This window comes from Lontra canadensis, unplaced genomic scaffold, assembly GCF_010015895.1.
Source record: "Lontra canadensis isolate GAN:19392208 unplaced genomic scaffold, GSC_riverotter_1.0 scaffold72, whole genome shotgun sequence".
Lineage (NCBI taxonomy): Eukaryota > Metazoa > Chordata > Mammalia > Carnivora > Mustelidae > Lontra > Lontra canadensis.
This window is the reverse complement of record NW_022631066.1, coordinates 2641068-2660199: the sequence shown is the minus strand read 5'-3', so window position 1 is coordinate 2660199 and position 19132 is coordinate 2641068. Positions and strand designations below refer to the sequence as shown.

Genomic DNA, 19132 nt, shown 5'->3' with positions numbered 1-19132 from the left:
TAATTCTTTCGCCAGAAGCCCTCTCACCCTGTCTTAGAGCTGCAAAGGAATTTGAAAGCTTGTCCGAGCCAACCTTTTTCCAGGTGAAACTGAAGCTCAACACACTCATTTTAGGAGTGGCGTGGAAAGGACTGGAGCTCCCGACTGCCCACTGGCGGGGGCAACCGGCGTGAGGACCCTGGGGGCTGACCGGGAGTCACATCCGGATCCTGTAACCGCATAGGTGACTGTGCTTTCAAGACCATGTCGCATGCGGAATGTTTCTTTCAACCACACGTAAAACTAACAGAACTACTTCAGTGCCCAACAGAGAGTGTGGGGGAGCTCAAGGCAGGAGCCTTCTCAGGTCAGTGCCGTGCTTGTCACTGGCGCAGCCGAGGGGACAGGAGAACCGCCGCCGGAGGGTGGGAGAGGAAGAGTAGACCGGAGAGGACCGCAGCAGGAATGAGTCAGGGTACTCACCTTTTCCTTGTCGCTGGCTTCTCTGGCCACAGTGGAGCCCTGAAACACAAAGACCATCATGAAAACATCGGGTGTCCCACGTGGAAAATACGCAAGTGTGTCAGGCCAGAGCGCAGAAATAAACAAGCGCCCCCTTGGCCCTGGAGCCGCGCCTTGAGGAAGCTCTGTCCCCTCCTTGGTCACAACATTGCCCCAGGGGCACTCCCCCCTCTGCAGACATTCCTGTTGGCTCATCTCCAACCCTTTCCCTAGCTTGTCATCCAACCCGGATTCTGGTTCTTGTGTCCCTGGTGGAAATCAGAAAACCCGACAATCACTTGAACAGTAATGTTTGTTTGTGTTTTTTTAATGATTTTTTTTTTAAGAGAGCATAAAAAAGGTGAGGGGGTTTGCAGAGGGAGAGGGAGAGAGAGAATCTTATGCAGGCTCCATGCCCAGCACCAAACCCAGAGCAGGGACTCGATCTCACAACCCTAAGGTCACAACCTGCGCCCAAATCAAGAGTCAGACACTTAACTGACTGAGTCCTCACGGGCGCCCCTTGAAGAATAACTTATTAACACCAGATCAAAACCATGCTCTGCTTCTTGCCTCGATTGCCAGAAATGGTTGGCCTTACATCTACAAAGGTGATGTGGGCCATTCGTGGCTGCAGTAGCCACCCAGGCATTAGATGCCCCCTCCCTCCATTATATCTTCCAGACGCGGGCCGTCCTGGCCCTCCGCCTGCCCTTCTCCCCTGTCTCAGGGTTACTGATGGACATGTCCTCACTACTCTGAGTTAGACCCTGTGGGCCCTTCCTGTCCCCCTTCGCTCTGGGAATCCCTTCAGACATATATTTACTCGCACCCCCCTTTGTGCCAGGCCTTAGGCTGAGCAAAGCACAAAGGTATCAAGGGGAAGAAAACACGCTTCTTGATCTGCATAACTCTACTCTGCCACACTGGTTTTCAAAGCCACACACACCTCAGAGCTCTGAGGTTGTGCGAGAAGACCCAAGCCCACCCAGATGCCAACAGGGGCATGCGGTAGAGCTCAAGAAGAGAAAGGTCCCCTTGTCTGGAAGATGTGGATTGCCAGCCATGTCAATAACAACAAGAACAATTTCTTCTTTGTGCTCCTCAACGTATCTCACACAGCAATGCCTGCATCCCCCAAATAAATGGCTGGAGAAGGATCACAACCACATCACCACTCTCCCCTCCCCCAGGGCGCTGGCCACCCCAGCAAGCCCAGGTCAGTAGAGTGACATGCTTCCCTGACCACCTCTTAGATGGGCATTTATTGCCCTGGAAGCTGTGCATTAGCCGACTATGAAGAGAGTCCCCCCACCACCTCCACCCCCACAGGTCAATGTTCCATCCCCCTGGTGGTCAGTATCCCCAGAGACCTGCTGTCAGCCCCGGGGAAATGCTCTGAGTTTCTGGGGGATGCATCAGAGGGGCAGAAAGCTGATCCACGAAGTGATGAGGGACGGTGTAAATTGTTCATGAGGGGAAATGTGTGGTCCCGTTGCACAACCACAGCACCCACGCCCCCCCCCCCACCTCCGGCCCACACAAACCCAGCAGCTCCCACTTGTAATGGTTCATTTTCCTTGTTTTAAAGGGATTTTTGAATACAGACCACAAATATCTTCCTTTACACACTGATTTCTAACAAAATACTTCCAGATTAAAAAAAAAAAAAAAAAAGACGGGATAGTTGCAATATTTGAGCACTGTCTGTGCTCCTGGTCAGAGGAAGAAACTACTTACTCCTCTTTTTATCTCTAGCCAAGTTTCCGGTCCCTGTGCGTTTTCCCTCCTGCAGTAAAATTTACCCTGCTTCTGATTCTCGGTGAAGCATCATCTCCATGTAAATGCGGATCATTAGCATAGGGTGTGGGGGCGGGGAGGTGCCCGGAGCTCACTCAAATTTAAATGAATTCAAAATAAAAACTCAAACAGAAACAGAAAATAAGGTTAGTAAGTCAAGGCCAAGAGTTTGAGCCATGAAATGATGCCAGATGTCCAGGTTCCATCACAACCGAAAAGTACTGGCAAGAAGAGAATTTATTCTACAAACTAAAAACTGGAGATGAAATTAAGGAAGTCTGAGGCAAATTAAAACCATACTATCCAGTCTAGAAGTATAATTTACATCAAGATATATTTCCTAGATGCTTGCTTGAACGAGACACTATCTTAGGGGCATAAAAAAGAAAAAGGACCAAAGATTTGCCTTTAAGGCACTTACTAGTAGAATGGATGAGTCACTACCCAAATTCATTGACCAGTTCCCATAGGCCACACATTATGCCGGGCATGACATACGTGTGTGCGCGCGCGCATGCGTACAACTGAATCCTCATAACCCAGAAAAGGTAGGTATAATTATCCCTGTTTTACAGATGAAGAAACAGAGTTTCAATAAAAGTTCAGCAACCCACCCACTGCTAACAAGTGATAAAACCAGGACAGGCGCTTCAGAGTTCTCTCTGGCTGATTCTGTGGGGGAGTCAGACCGGTGAACAAAGTCCCATAATGCTCCACAGAGTCGTTCCTCTAAGCAGCACTGCAAAGGCTTCATGAGAGAGATGGTATCCAAGAGCCTTGGAGAGTGGCTGGAATTTCCACCAGGGGCGATTCCAAGGGACAAAACGGCCTCAACTGGGAGGCAAAACAGAGCAAGGCTGGATCTGGGAAGCTTCTGCAGTTTATCTGAATTCCAGAGAGAAGGAGATAAGCCTAAACCAAAAATTCCTCCCTTAGACTACTATTCTCAAAGTGTGCTCAGCATCCTGGGGTCCCAAAACCCCTTCAGAGCTCTGCAAAATCAAAACCACCTTTCTAATAATATTGAGACATCATCAGCCTTTTTTCACTGTCTTGATATTTGCATGGATGTTACAAAAACAATAGTGGGTAAAATCGTTGGCAACTTAGCACAAATCCAGTGGCTCCAAATGGTACTAATAGAGTTTGTCATAAAATACCTACAAAATATACATTATATATAAATGTCTAAAACTGTCCTTGATGAGGCAATGAAATTAGTAAATCTTGGCCACGGAGTACACATCTCTTCAATATTCCTTGTGGGAATATGTATAGAATGCTTTTGTTTATGAAGATGGAATGTTATAAGAAAAGTCATTTTTTGTGATGATTTGAGTTATGAGCTCAACTAGCCACATTTTTCATTGAAACATTTTTACCTGAAAGAACAACTGGCAATCTCTTTACTCAGATCTGGGCGTTTGGTAGATATTTGCTCAATAATAACGAGCCGAGTGGGGCTCGGCTGTGTGTGGGGGAGGTGTGTGCTGGCATTTCACAGAAAACAGCTCACAAGGCTGGTTGCCAGTGGTAAAATTTGGGCTTTCAAGTGGAAATCAGAGTTTTTAAGAACTTGTATCCACCACCGTGAGCATGAGAGCTTCTCGGTATTTAAAGACTTCTTGGATGAGACTTGTGGTGATATTAATGTGACTTCTCGATATCGCATAATGAGATGTGTCCATATTTAGAAGACCACATAACTCAATGAACCCATCTGTTTCAAATGATCAAAGCTTGTAAACAGACCAGTGGGTTTTAATGAAATAAGTACAGCAGGTTCACTGATGTGATTTCTGATTCCACATTGTAACTAAGCTTTGAGAAATCACCTTTTGTTAGGTTTTAGCATAATATCAAGGAAGAATATCCATAAATTTCTGAAAAAGTTATTGAAACACCCACCCTCCCATTTTCCAACTATGTATCTGTGTAAGGTCTTTCTTCATATACTTCAATCATATAACATTACAACAGGCAGCACAACCAGATAGGACATTCCAACTGTTTCATATTAAATCATATCATTAGGGAGATTTACAAAAATGTAAAGGAAAAAAAAAAAGGCCACCTGTCTCACTAAATTTTTTTACTTGTAAGATACAGCTATTTTTCATAAAAATATGTTAACATGTAATGCTTTTTAAAGTTGTAAATAAAGTAAGCATTTAAAAATTTCTTATTTTAATTTCTAACAATGTAAATAGCAGTAGATACAACCTATATAACCAAAAGCTTTTGGGAGACTTCTTTTTTAAAAATTTTAATTTCAACATAATCAGCATATAATGTCATAGTAGTTTCAGGTATACAATAAAATGATTCAACAATTCTATACATTACTCAGTGCTCATCTGGACAAGTGCACTCCTAATCCCCTTCACCTATTTCACCCATCCCCCACCCACCTCCCCTCTGATAACCATCAGTTTGTTCTCTATACCTAAGAAAAATGGGTTTTTGTTTTTGTTTTTTTGTTTCGTCTCTTTTAAAATTTGTTGGTTTGCTCTGCTTTTTAAATCCCACTTGATTGAATTGATATGGTATTTGTCCTTCTCTGACCTACTTCACCTAGCATCATACCCTCTAAATCCATCCATGTTGTTATAAATGGCAAGAGTTTGTTCTTTTTTTTTTTTTAAAGATTTTATTTATTTATTTGACAGAGATCACAAGTAGGCAGAGTGGCAGGCAGAGAGAGAGAGAGGAGGAAACAGGCTCTCTGTAGAACAGAGAGCCCGATGTGGGGCTCGATCCCAGCACCCTGAGATCATGACCTGAGCCGAAGGCAGAGGCTTAACCCACTGAGCCACCCAGGCGCCCCAAGAGTTTGTTCTTTTTAATGGCTGTGTAATATTCCATCATATATGCATATGTGTGTGTGTGTGTTTGTATACATATACATGTATCTTCTTTATCCATTCACTTATCAAAGGACACTTGGGTTGCTTCCATAATTTGGCTACTGTAAATAATGCTGCAATAAACATAGGCATGTGTGTGTCTTTTCAAGTTAGTGTCTTTATATTCTCTGGGTAAATACCCAATAGTGGAATTACTAGGTCATATGGCAATTCTATTTTTAATTTTTTTAGGAACTTTCATACTGTTTTCCACACCAGCTGTACTGGGGGTCTTCTTTTAAGAGTGGAGGAGTAAGAGATTAAAAAAAATCTGAGATCTACTGGCAAAGACCAAAGGGTGGCAAACTTTTCCTGAATGGGTCAGCTGGCAAATGTTTTAGGTTTTGTGGTTCAAAGCAGTCTCTGTGTTTCTACTCAACTCTGCCATTAGAGTACAAAACAACCACACGTGATGCAGAAACACTGGCCCCTGCAGTGTTCCAATAAAGCTTTATTTACAAAAACGGCCAAGCTGGATTTGCCAGGCAGACAGGTCACAGATTGCCATCTCCCAACACCGACATCCTCCCCTGAAGTCAGTGATCCAAAGACTCAGCTCAGCTCACTCCCCTCAGAATTTCTACACTGTGCCTCTCACCCAAAGTCTTTGAAATAGCCCGTCCCAGGGCCTGTATCCTCTGCCAGGAATGCCCTTCCCTCAGCTCACACCCTCTTTCTTTGGGTCTGCTGCAATATCAGCTTCCAGGGAAACCTCCCCCGACACCCTGTATCCGCTGTATCCTGGCCCCGTTCTTCCCCATCTTTACTTCTATCCACAGCACTTACCCCTTCTTACTATGTTACAGGATTTACTTGCTGCTTTTACTTATTGTCTGTCTGTCCCCACCACAATGTCAGCTCCTTGGGCTCAGGTTTGGTCCATTTTGTTCATCCTACTATTCCCAGCACCAAAACAGTGCCTGGAACCTAGCTGGTGTTCAATAAATAACTCGTTGAAAATCAGACATGTTGCTCCTGACAAGTGTAAAAGTCTTCCAGTAAAGCTAGCAAGTGATCCTTGCATCCCTTGAAGGCAAGATTTACTAGTTTAGTTGCCTGGTAGCTTTAAGCTCTGAGCACCTCCTAAGTGATTAGCAAGATCAATTACAACAGTTGCTTCATTACTTAATAAAAATGAACAAAAAGCTCACCTTTAAGTCGTATTTCCTATATACAGATAAACGGTGACTGAACACATTTCTTGTAACAATCACGTATATTTCAACTCCATCCACATTAAGCCGGTACATGCCCAAGAACTGGGGAAGAAGGGTGATCCCATGACATTCTACTATGTACTACAGAGGAGAGAGAAAAAGGAAAACATTATGCAATCAAAAGGTGCTCATTCAGATGTAAAGCATAACTTTTCTGCCTTTGACCTTTAGACAAAGTAAAACCATCCAACCACTAAGGTCCTGTTTACAGAAAATGACCGTGTTTATACTGCCTGACACAGGATCTATGTTCAGCAAGTATACATAGATAAGAAAATTCAACTTTATCTCCAAAGAGATATATTTTCCCAACAACCCAAACTAATCTGTAAAGTCAAAATTTGGATGTAACAGTGTGAGACAAGAGGACAAGTGATTGGTCCATTTGCTAATTCCTCTAAAGGGAAATCACACTCTATCGAGGGCCTCCCCCTTCCTCCTCAGAAGCCTGGGTGATGACTCTGTGAGGCTGAGGGAGAGTCACTTGGCCACTAAGATCAGCTCCTTTAACAGCGTTATGAAAACCACAGCTCTGAAGCTGTGATTAAAGAGGAAACTGTGGAGAGAGCTAAGCGTTTGAAACTGGGACAGTCCTCTCTAGTCCTAATTTATGTTTCTCACCCACCACACTAATGTATTGAACTACTCTGCTCGCCAGAGCAGCAGCGTGAAGGGAAGGTGCCACGCTACCCCAGGGCTTGCTCCTGCTCCGTGGACAAGACGAGGTACTCTGGCCCCATGTCGGGTTTCATCATGGCCGTTGGACAAGTTCTGGCTTTGACACCATTTGTGATTACAGTTGCAAAAACGCAACGCAAGTCTTGAAGCACTGATGACCATCCTCGAAAGGGCCACGAGAGGGAGACACATCTCCTTTGAAAGCTGATATTTATAAAATGGGTCCCACTGCACTCGCCAAAGGAAAGTTGGGTTTTCCTTTCTTTAAAATGAAAGGGGAGAGACTATTTCAAAAGAGCTCTTTTTTGTCCTCGACAGGTGTGTGAACAGCATGAGTAGCACGATTCCAAAATTGTAAAAACTGTTAAAATCACACACGTTGTGCGTATTCACGGGGAGCAGCCTGGAAGAATGGTCACCAAGTGGTAATGGTGGGATCTGGGGTAATTTCGCTCCCCCCCCCTTTTTGTAAATTATACTGCTTAAATGTTTCCATTTTTACAACGAGCATTTTACAAAAATAAAAATAAAATGCCCTTTCAAACTTTTTAGTGGTAAGCATGGTTAATAATCAACTCTGATAACATTTAACCATCTTAAAGGTCAACAAAGCCCTCAGTTTTTGTCATTAAAGACGAAGAGCATCGGTATCTGAGTGTGACACTTGTCACCCAGTGCTGGCAGGTTTTAAAGGTGCTCTTGTCTGCTAGCACACCGACCATAACTGAGCTACACGTTTTAATTTGCTACGTTTCCTGAGTAGAGTTTCATCTCAATTTATTCTTCATTTGAAGTCAGATCAGTAGAACATTTTCTCTTTCTCTCTCCTTTCAAAAAACCCAGGAAATTAACGTGAGGTTTGCTAATACAAAACAGGCCAAGGTGAAGAGGCGTTGGCTGAAAACAAAACTTCTCACGTCCGACTTCAAGAAATAAAAAGCGTTGTTGTCCCTCACCTCTGAAGGAAGATGGTTGGGTGAGCCTTCAAAACATGGAGACTAGTGGGGGTCTACACTGCGTGAGCATAGTAGAAAGAAGGTGGATTTGTGAGTTGGGAAGAATGCATGTGCATCCTGGTGCCTCCCTGTACCAGCTGTGGGATCTCGGGCAAGTTACTAGAACATTCTTCATTTTAGTTTCATTTTTTGGAAAATGAGCACCATAATTCCCACTGGCAAGGAAAGTTGTGAGGACTAGTATGTCAACCTGTTTCGCGCCAGGCCTGTGCGCTGCACTGCACTCTACCTCCCTCTGCAGAGAACGGTAGTAATAGTAACGATTATTTTCATTCAACGCTCTCATAAGAAACTTCAATGTTACCCCTATCTGCTTGGCCCTCCGCACTCTGAGGCAGGCCGTGTGTAGGTTCTCTGGAGGCTCGCAGAGCACGTCTGTCCCACGCTGGTTTCACTTTGGCTGCTCAACCCCTCTTTGTGCTCAGATTATTCTCATTCTGGCCTGTCTCTTACAAATCCTGGCAGCAGAGTAAGTCTTTTTGATCAAAATCTCTGTACCGAGCCACAGAGTGCCTCGGGACGAGTGGATAATATTATTCAGGTAATGAAAAGGATAAAGAAACTTTCTGCACACTGTACAGGAAATCGTCAACAAGGGGTTTATTTTCCCCATAGAAAAACACCCACATAGATTACATTCTACAGCCCCTTTATTTTTAAGATTAAATAAATTACTGCCTATAAAAATGAGATCAATTTAATCTGCATCTCCAAGTTTCTACAGGCGCTGCTTCTTAAAGGCCTGGCTCATCAATGAGGCTCTTAGACGAACACCTTGAAAAATACAGATTTAATAGACTTAAGCTCCTAAGTTTATAAATACGGATGAGACCACAACCCATATTCAAGTCTATCCTATTAGATCCTAGTACCGACGAGCAACCTTGGTGCCAAAGGTTTAGAAAACATTTATGGGTCAAAACTTCGCAGAAGAGAAACTCCCACCCACTGATGGAATTTCTGGGGCTCCGGGAAAAGATGACACGGTTTCATTACAGTAGAAGGACATTCCACTGGCTCTGGCAATGCCAGGGCTGGCGGACCGCCACTCTAGCATGGCCTGTCACTGCGTGGAGGACTGGCACAGAGGCCTGAATGTTCACCCTCTCGGATTCTGCACCAGCTGTCCCCGGAAATGCTGCACATAAACTCTGACACCAGGCGTCACATCTGCAAACCACACATGTGAACTGCCTGGGTAATCCCAGTAATCCCACATCCAGGGCGACTGTAAATTCACGGCCAGAGCTTTAGCTGGGCCCTTGGCATGACTTAGCCACATCACGGGGCTAGGAGCCCTGTCGGTCCAGGTCCACACTCACTAGCTGTGCATCCTTTGGTCAATTATTCAAACTCTCTGTGCCTCTGCATTTGGAGAAGAGGCGTAATGATAGTAATGAGGGCATAGGTTTTTGTGAATATGAAGACCGGGGAAACAAGACTGAGAGGGGCACTGACTGCCCATGACTTGAGCTGGAACAAGATGAAACCAAGACCCTGGGGTGAAGGGTGGAAAAGGAAGCAGGGAGGGAGGGGTGGAGGGGAGGAGGGAGACTTCCTAGAGCATCTGATGTGTCCCTAAAATGCGGAGAAATGCATTTGATTTTTTTTAAAGTTTTTATTTATTTATTTGACAGACAGAGATCACAAGTAGGCAGAGAGGCAGGCAGAGAGAGAGGAGGAAGCAGGCTCCCTGCTGAGCAGAGAGCCCGATGCGGGGCTCAATCCCAGGACCCTGAGATCATGACCGGAGTGAAGGCAGAGGCTTTAACTCACTGAGCCACCCAGGCGCCCCTGCATTTGATTTTAAATGCATGATGCGAACTCTCAATTTTAACAAACCTCCACAGAACAAAAGCTTTCTAAAAATGAATAATTTTGCGAATGTATACATAAATGTAGTATATATTTATCTGCTTATAAAGTGAGGAAATATTCTTGTAAATGTAAAAGAAACACTAAAAAATTATATTTCTCTCTCATGTTGCTTTTAGGATCAGAACTCTGAGCACCTTCCCCTTAAGAATTTAAATATCATTGACAAATTTACAAAACAACTCGTATATAAACGCTTCCAAGATAAGAAGGGGTGTTTGTGAAGGCTACGATATCATGTCTTTCTTCAATAACCAAGTATTTGGCAGGAGTATCCTCTTTTTTTCCTGAATATTGAAAAACATCCTCAGCATCTCTCAATTTCTTTTTTAACACTGTTGATTCGACCACAAGATAATCTAAGGAATCTTTGCTTCCTCCCTTCTACAAGCTTCACTTCCAGACTACAAGAATGAAGAAATACAATTTAATCCTGAGGATGACTCTTAAAGGAAGGTATAAATATTTCTTTCACTTTCAACCCCTGTCTTGATGTGGCTCCAAGGTAGGCCTTTCCCACTGGCAAAGGACATAGACACATGGGTATTCCCCGCCTGTCGTATTCATATCTCAGTCCACAGACGGAGCAGGTGCAGCACCTACAGTAGCCTCGCAGACTCCCTTCTAGAAGTCAGATGAGTCTGCAACTTCTGTCCTCTGCCACTCTGAGGTCCCGAGGGAGAGAAGGCCACAGATGGACCAAATGTTTGGCAATGCTGATCACCCATATGTGCCTCAGAAATTCAGAGCACTCATCAGGCAAGAGAAATGCTTCTTTTATGAGAGTGTGGCTGCAAGTACACAGTGCTGGAGACTGTGCCTTTCAGTGGCTACGCAGATGTGGCATTTTCCTGACGCATTCCTACCCGCGGCGTAAGGCCGGCTCTCTAGGTCACTGGCAGCCACGCTCTTCTCTCATGTCCAACAGAGAAGTTCAGTCTGGCGCCTGGACTGGTGGCTTTCAGATGCTTGTAAGTCCACAATGACACAAGCTTCCATCTGAATTGGAACTGAATATTGACCCTCCAATCTCTGAGGAGTCACCTTGATTATCATCGGTTCTTATCATGCTCACTATAGGAAGCTAAAACAATCCGTTACTCTTGGGGCCAGCGTCCAGACGCTCAGTGTTAAACTCACTGCATCACCTACATTTGCGTTTTTAGATATTGTTCTACGTATCTTTCACACTTGTCCTGTCGTGGCTGGATACCTTGAGTCACCTGTTCTTCAACAGCGGCTTCTGTTTTTTCTCAAGAGGATGCTCAGAAACTTTTGTTTGCTAGCAGTGCTTCCGTCCGAAAGTTGTGCTGTCAAGACTACCAGTTTTTACTTTCTTTTGTCTTCTTTTGAGAAAGGTACTTGTAAATGATTCCACGGTGCAATCAATAAAACCAAATTTTATCTCTTCTCAAGGCTTCCTTACAACTTTGGCCTACACAGCCATGGGTTGGTCAGAGCTCTCCTACCAGGATAAATTAACATGGTGAAATCAGAATTTCTAAAACAGACACAAGGAAACAGCCGTAAGATCTGTTCCCTTCACTCTTGGGCGCTCAACAAGAATAACAAGTATTAGGAATCCCCGCCTTGTTGCTCTTCTCATGCAAAATGAAATGCCATTAAGAGATTCCCAGCTGACTGAAGGGTTCAGCAGAGAGGATTCTAAGTGATGTACTGCAACAGATAAATATTTATATCTCCACCTGGGAGTGCGAGCCTGGGCTCTGGCTTTTGGAAATTGCTGTTATTATCATGTTTCACTCATTTTTTTTAGAGGCTTGAAGAGACAATTTAATATAGCGTCAAATTAATACTTCAATGTAAAGTCTTGTTTCATTTAATGTTTCTGAAAGGTTAAACTATCTGTAATCCTTATTGTGCCTCTGGCTATGTTTATAGAGCACTGCGACGACATGAAAGAAAAGAAAGGAAGGAAAGACAGCCTGAAATTAAGGATTGCTTTGCTTTAGAAGGACCAAACAAATAAATAAATCTAAACTTAACTTGAATTCATGTTTTGGGAAAATGGTCTTTAAGGATCAGTTAAGAGAATTTATTTTGGTTTCAAAGAGTTTTGAGGTGAAAAAAGAATGGAAGGATGACTACATTTAAGCTAATCTAAATACAAAACTACTGCTTTTCTTAAAATTGATAAAATCAGATTTAAAAGGAATAAACACTCCTCCGTAGCGTTTGCAGACACTCTCAGTGCTGAGATAACGCAGAATATATAGAACATACCTGAAGGAAAACCCTGTTTGTTACACCATAATAAGACCCAGAAACACCACGGTTGTTAAAGATGAAATGACCGTGTAAAAACGATTCTATCGTAAGCGGAGAAGGCATTTATTCATTGACCACAATGAAAACGCAGAACTGCTGTTCCAGCAGCACCCTAAGGAGATCTGAGAGGCCAAGGCCTCCACTGGAACCGCACCCTGTGGGAGGCATTAGTTGGTCAAAGAAGGCGCGTTCCAGAACCAGCCCCCCCCCTTCAGTCAGGAGCTGTGCCCCCTGTGGCTTGTGACTGGGGTTGGGATGCCAGAGGTTCAAGCAGGTGTGCCAGGGGGCCAGGGAGCTGGGAGGTGCTAGATTCTGACAGAAACACATTGTGCTCCCCGCTCATTTTCTTCAGCACAGATAAAACTCTCCAGACAATGCTTTTCCTAAAGTAAGCTCGGAGGTCCTCTAGAGATGAAGCAATGAGCTCACCAAGACCATCAAACACAAGAAGGCAAGTATGGCTGCCTTTGGGGAAGGCCTTCCTGCCCAGCTGTGGAGTGCAGTCCGCAGTCTTGCTGGCAGCTCCTTCCGGTTCTACCTCCCAGTCACCCTGGGCCATCGTGGGAGCTTCCGAGGGAAGCACTCAAGAGCACCCCAGCAGTTGGCTACAGCTTGGTTGGCCTGCGTGGTGGTCTGACCTGCCCTTCTGCCCAGCCCTGCTTCTTCCCCTATCCTACATGGATAAGTTTGATCCCTAGCCAACGTCTTGACCCCAGACTGTGGGGGCTTCTGCTTGGGAAGGTCACTCTGACTGAGAGGCAGCAGGCCCAAGAGACAAGAGCATCAGGTTCCCAGAAATGGCAGAGGTTAAGACCATCAGAAATAGAGCTTGAACAGTCATGCATAAGCCATTTAAAAAATAAAGGATGCAATTTCAGAGATGACCCTAAAACAAGGAACTATCAGGAATGAACTGGCAGATTTTTTAAAAATGGAACTTCTATAAGGAAAAAGGGCATTACCAAAATAAAACCCCACTGGACGGGTGAGACAACAGAATAGGACAGTAGAGGAGAGACCTGGGACTGGCAGAGCGGAGGAATTTCCCCGGAATCTCATGAGCAGGGATGTCTAGAAACAGAAAACGGAAAGCAGAGTGACGGACGAGCTGTGGAAACCAGAATGAGAACATTCTAGCTGTTGGAAAGATGAGAAGACACAGACGGTGTATAAAGAGAAAAGGATGATGGAATTTCGAGAAACTGGAGGAAATCTGCTGCGGGCAGCGGGTGTTGGTGAACGGGTTGGGCAACTCCCCAGAAACCTGAGAACAAACGGGCAGGACGCTGGGAACTGAGGGCTCCGATCATTCCATTAGCAAGCGGCCACTCCCTGCCTGCAAAGCGGAGCTCAGCGGGGCGCTCCCTGGGGACCCAGGAGACGGCAAAGGCCTTCCTGATGTTTCTAGAAGAGACGCCAAGAAATGTGTCTGTAGCTCCTGAGAGCAGAGGCCCTGTTGGGAGGAGCTCAGCTGTAGTAGCAGAGTTCCAGGGGATTCCTTGGACTTGAAACTCTAACCCACTTTTTCAAATTTTAATTGACCTCTCCTCCAGATTGGGAACCAAAAACCCAGGAGCAGACTCAGACTATTTCTCCAGCTCTAGAAAGTAGATAGCGCCCTGCCACTTAATAAACTTCATCAGCGTCACCTGGGAGCAGGTTAGAGATGTGGCATTTCGGGCCACCACAGACCTTCTGAGTGAGAATCTGCGTTTCTGCCTGGGTCTCGGGTGTTGTGTCTAAAGTCGAAGTATGAGAAGCTCTGATGCCATGTGTAACTTTTTCTCCTTCTGCGCAACATCCAGCTGTTTTAGCTGTTGGCTTTTAGGGTGCCTCATTCTTCCAGTGATGACACCAACACCCCTGTCCCTTATGGGAGGATAAAAAGAGGGTTCCAAAGAGTCAAACGTTCACCCTAACATTGTCTACTGAGATGTGAGGTACTAGCTAGCTTATTTAACAAGGAATTCAGATGTTTAGGCATGACATTCAGATTCGGCTCAAGTTTCTAGTTGTTTCCCAATGCAAAGGATAAAAAAGGATTTGGGGGTTACTTTATCTACCTTAGCAGTTTATCGTTTCAGTCATTTTGAAATAAGAAACAAGTAAATTTAAACCCTCTATCTCAAAAACTTAAAAGATACTCTTATAATAGTTTTAGACATTTCTTAATGATGTATGCAGAAACCTGCTTCCTCTCCTAAAACTTCTAAAATTTTACTGACACTGACCCAGAATTTCAGTTAGAGCTGAAGCTACCTGATGTCAGAACTCCCAATGATTTTAGGGTAGTGGGGGGAAAAATCATCTTAAGAGAAGTAAGACATTTAAGCAGGCTCTTGACTATTGTTTTCTTTTCAAACGTTATTCTAACACTGGTGAACTAATCAGTTGATAATCATCATTTATAAGACCCAAGTTTGTTCTAGCCTAACAGAAATTTGAATAAAATGGTATTGACACCAAAAATTTAGGTTATTTTCCCAAATATAAAAAAGTGAAAACCAAATAAAGTAAAAGAGACTTATAAATGTTTGCTTTGCTTAATAGAAATTCTCCTTTGGTCTGAGAGATGATGCTGAGTGGAAATTATGGCAGGATTTGGGCTGGAAGTAATGACAAAGGTAAGATGTGGGGGGTTTGGGGAAAATTCTAACTCCTTATGGTTTGAATCTTCGTAATTCTGCAACAGTGCCACATGATACCAGAAACTGGGCCCCCTAGTGGATTGACAGAGTTAATGATTTCAACACTGGGAGGTAAGAAACTGAGTAGAAGAACGGTGTTGATCTTATTCAATCATTGATAGAGCACTTACACCATATACCAAATTGGGCAGGTTGTAAATATAAACTCACCTAATTAGTACAATACCCAATAAAGGAAGTACTATTATCCAAATTTTATAGACAGAGAAGCAGGCACAGAGAGGTTAAGTAACTTGCCCAAGGTCACACAGCCAGTCAGGGGCGAAACTGCAGCAGACAGCTCCAGAGTCTGAGGTCTGAACCACCTACCACACCGTGTCGCTGGTGAGGTTGGCTCGTCAGAAGCTTAGTCCCAGGAAGGATTTATTTAAACATCTAGCAAGGTTCCACTTCTCCAGAGACTGGCCTTGTGGTGATTTTAAACGTCCAGACATAGCTGCAGCTCTGGATATATTCCGTCAAAACAGAAAACAATGAAAGCAAAGAGAAGGGAAAAGAGAAGCCGAAGGGCCACAGAATAATCGCAAACATTGGCAAGTCCAGCCATTGGCTCCACGGGACACACCCTCTCTGAGAGCCGGGCCGGCCGCTGACAGGCAGTTGGAAGAAGCCTCTCTGCTCGTCCAGATCAGGCGGTTCAAAAGCCCAGCGAATCAGAGGGTAAAAGCAACAAAGAGCAAGAGGAAAGAGAAGAACTGACAGCTGCTGCTGAAGCAGAAAACAGAATTTGTGAGACTCAGCGTAAGTCCTCGAATTGGCCCAGGCCTTCCTAAGGTAGGAAGAAAGGCCTGATGTGCATCTCAAATGCCTGTGAGCATCACTGAGAGAGCCACGAAGCCTGGAGAGACCCTTCCTGGATCACAGGTGACGAGGCCTGTGTCCGATCGTGTGCAACAGCTACACCTGGGGATGGGCGAGGCTGAGCTCGTCACCACGTCACATCACCAGCCCCCTGTGTGAAGGTGGTCCGTGGGAGGACTGGAGAGGAGAACATTCAAATCCTGCCTGGAGGAAGCCGGGCCGGCAGAGGGTCAGGGAGCCCGGGCAAACTGCATCCTCCCTTGCGCAACCGTGGTGACTAAGTATAGTTGTGTGTCGGTGTGGTTTCAGCAGCCTGCAATGATGAGTTTCTTTTCAAGTTCTGTGAAAATCTGTGTTGCATGGGCATTTGTAAGGATGATGCTGACCGTGTCACACGTCCTCCCTGTGGGGTACTCCTTAGACCAAGACAACCCTGTCTGATCCTAGTGCCAAGAACAGTTCCAGTCCTCCTGATCAACCGAGTCATTCGTATCTTCAGGCACAGCAGCTGTGTAATGGACTTGCTCGGGTTTCTCTTTCCGCTTTTGTTCCTAGGAAACTCAAACTCCCCGTCCTCATGCAAGCAAGCATGCCAGCATCCTGGCATGACATTTTCAGCTCATCCCAGGCTCCATTTTATGTCTTTGCCCTCTCCTTCCCTCTTTTCCCATCTATGTCTTGTGTTTCAAACTTCCTCGAAGGCCACGTGAAATCCTTTCTGGTATTAGGTCAAAGGTAAATCCATGAATGAATGAATGAATGAATGAAACATCCATGGGGAAACGGAGCTTCAGAGATCACCTAAGTAGCCATTTTTTAACAAGCCAAGATCTAGGTGTCCTGACTTTCAACTAAATGTCATTGAAATAAATTGCGTTAATAGCGGTGATTCTCAATCATTAAGATACTTTAGATTAGATTTAAAATGCTATTTTTAAGAAGAAATAAAAAGCTAGATTTCGGATAACAGACTTCTCTGGGTAAAGAACATAGCAAGAAAATAACTGTTTCCTAGCAGTGGAACGAAAGGCAATCTTTAGCACTGTGGAAGCCCCAGGAGCACGTCAATAGATTTATTTTGATCCCCAATGTATTTTATGGAATACTGATGACATGTCAAATCTGCATGCGAGGTTACAGTGACTACCCCAGAGAAAATGTTTCAAACAGTGATTTCTGGAAAGCCAAAAAATTCTGAACTCAAAGTTGTCATCAGGAAGTTGATGTTTGAATTGCATGTCACATTTTATTAGCCATCTATCAGAATAATATGTTTTCATCAGTCACTAAGGTATTACTTTGCTTTGAATGTTCTGAGAATATTTAAAGAAAGAATAAAAAGAATGTCTAAGTATGTCATTAAGTTCCAGAGGGGGAGAAATGAAACAGTAGACAGTTTAAAAGGTGAATAGTTAAAAGTTCCATCTTGTAATTCAAGTCATTCAGAAGCCTGTGCCGTGGTGTTCTCACCCTCACTCGTATTATCCTGCCATCTTAAAATGTCCTTTGTATTAGGCAACAACGTAAGTGCTACAGAACAAATTTCAAAAGGAAGAGATGTTACAAAAGATTTTTTAGATATTCAAGGAATTTAGCGGCTCACTAATGTTTTTAGAGAACAGATTAGGGGCAGTTCCCGGTTTCCAGAAACAGAATACAGCTCAAAGATTTTTAATAGATTTCAGTGCAAGCAAAATGCAATCGATCGCATTCGCAGAGACGGGAAGGAAAAGCAACTGCCAAGAAATAACCCGTGATGTCAGAGCATCACACGTGACCATGAAGTAGGGAAGCTGACTTTTAAACAGACATCTCAGAGCTCACAAATCCAAAGGAGCACCGCCTGCAAAGCAGTCACCTTGAGAGGCCGAGACTTAATAATGTTTCCGAATCCTTTGGGTAACACAAGCGGGGGCCCTCAGCACTTTATTTTGAATACCCTCTGTGACAGCCAATCTTTACCTGTGAGGAGGATTTGGAGCTATTTAGGTCAAAAAATGAAGCAGGAGTCTAAAAGCAAGTGTGTGTGTGTGTGTGTGTGTGTGTGTGTGTGAGAGAGAGAGATACCAGTTCTGAAGATGACTGCTGTGATGTTGCAAGCAATGGTCGTATTCATGACAAAGATCACAATTGCTCAAGATGCCTGTGTGACCTGATGACGATGACAGTGGCCGATGCCATATACCGACCTGCCAGGGCATGGCAGATGCTATACTGAGTATCTGATGTGCCTTCTCCCGCTTAACCTCCAGCCTCCAGACCTCCAGAGTCAGGTGTTGTTATTACCTCCATTGTCTAAATGAAGAAACGGAGGCTTTGGAGTCCAGAAGTCACATGGTTAGTAAGTGACAGGGCTGGGATTTGAACTCAGGAGTGTCTGACGCTGGACTTCGTGCTCTTATGTCATAGTAAGAAGGCCTTTTACAGCTCCAGCTGGGACCTGGGCGCGTGCGCTCTACCAGGCACACTTAAGTTGGAATTTATTGAGATTGAGAGAAAGAGAGGGAAAGGGAGAGAGAGAGAGACAGGGAAGGAGGGAGAGAGAGAGATCACTGCTCCCACAGGTAGTTTCATCTTATTCCCTGGGGATTATGAAGGGAGAACACTAAGGGGCAAAAAGGAGGCAGGAAGTAGACAAACACCAACTTTCTTAAAATCAGCTACTTTTCTCAGAGTGGGGTGGACCTCTTTGGGGCTGGGACAGGAAGAAACAGAGAAAGCAGGATAGGATTTGGAGGTATTTCTGGTCAAAACACTTCTGAAACGTTGCCAAATCTTCAACCGAGTGATTTTAAATTCAGAATGGTAATCATCAAAACCGTTATGCAAGAGTATTTACATGAAATAGTATTCTATAAATATGAAAAGTATTATATAAATAACTACAGATTTTCACAGTATAAGAATTCCTAAATGTTAACGATCAGTAATCTGGCCATGGGAGTGTTAATAAACCCAGCTAGAGGAGATTCTTCTGTCAAATGTGTTCTCATTTCCTAACTATATCTTTGTCCTTGGTCATAATTCATTGTGAATGTTAACGTTCGCAAGGGTTTCAAATGGAGATAAATTACCTGGTGGTATTTCTTCAGGATGTTGTGCATTTCGGCCACATCTTCACTCGTGATGGTCTTGATGATGTATCTTTTGTCGTAGGAAGTGTGGAATCGAGCCCCACTGCGCGCTTGGGAGTCGTTGGGAAGGGGTGCGCTCCTGGTCAAGGAATTCTTCCGGGTCGGGATAAGGTGGGGGGAGGAGGAAAGAGACCAGTTAGAGGCACGGCTTTCTGATTTCCAGATCATGTGTTGTCATCACAAGCTTTCAAACACATTTATGTTTGGAAGAAACTGGTATGAGTAGGA

The 19132-nt window shown here is 44.3% G+C and overlaps 1 protein-coding gene across 1 annotated transcript in view; it reads right to left on the bottom strand.

The window, feature by feature from the left end:
* Nucleotides 1-19132, bottom strand: part of PIP4K2A (phosphatidylinositol-5-phosphate 4-kinase type 2 alpha) — a 173361-nt gene that overhangs the window by 30704 nt on the left and 123525 nt on the right. The window contains exons 4-6 of the mRNA XM_032880827.1: nucleotides 18845-18997; nucleotides 6338-6484; nucleotides 463-501 (exon numbers count right to left, since the gene is read on the bottom strand). Coding sequence (XP_032736718.1) covers nucleotides 463-501; nucleotides 6338-6484; nucleotides 18845-18997 — 339 coding nt within the window. The remainder of the gene's footprint in view (nucleotides 1-462; nucleotides 502-6337; nucleotides 6485-18844; nucleotides 18998-19132) is intronic.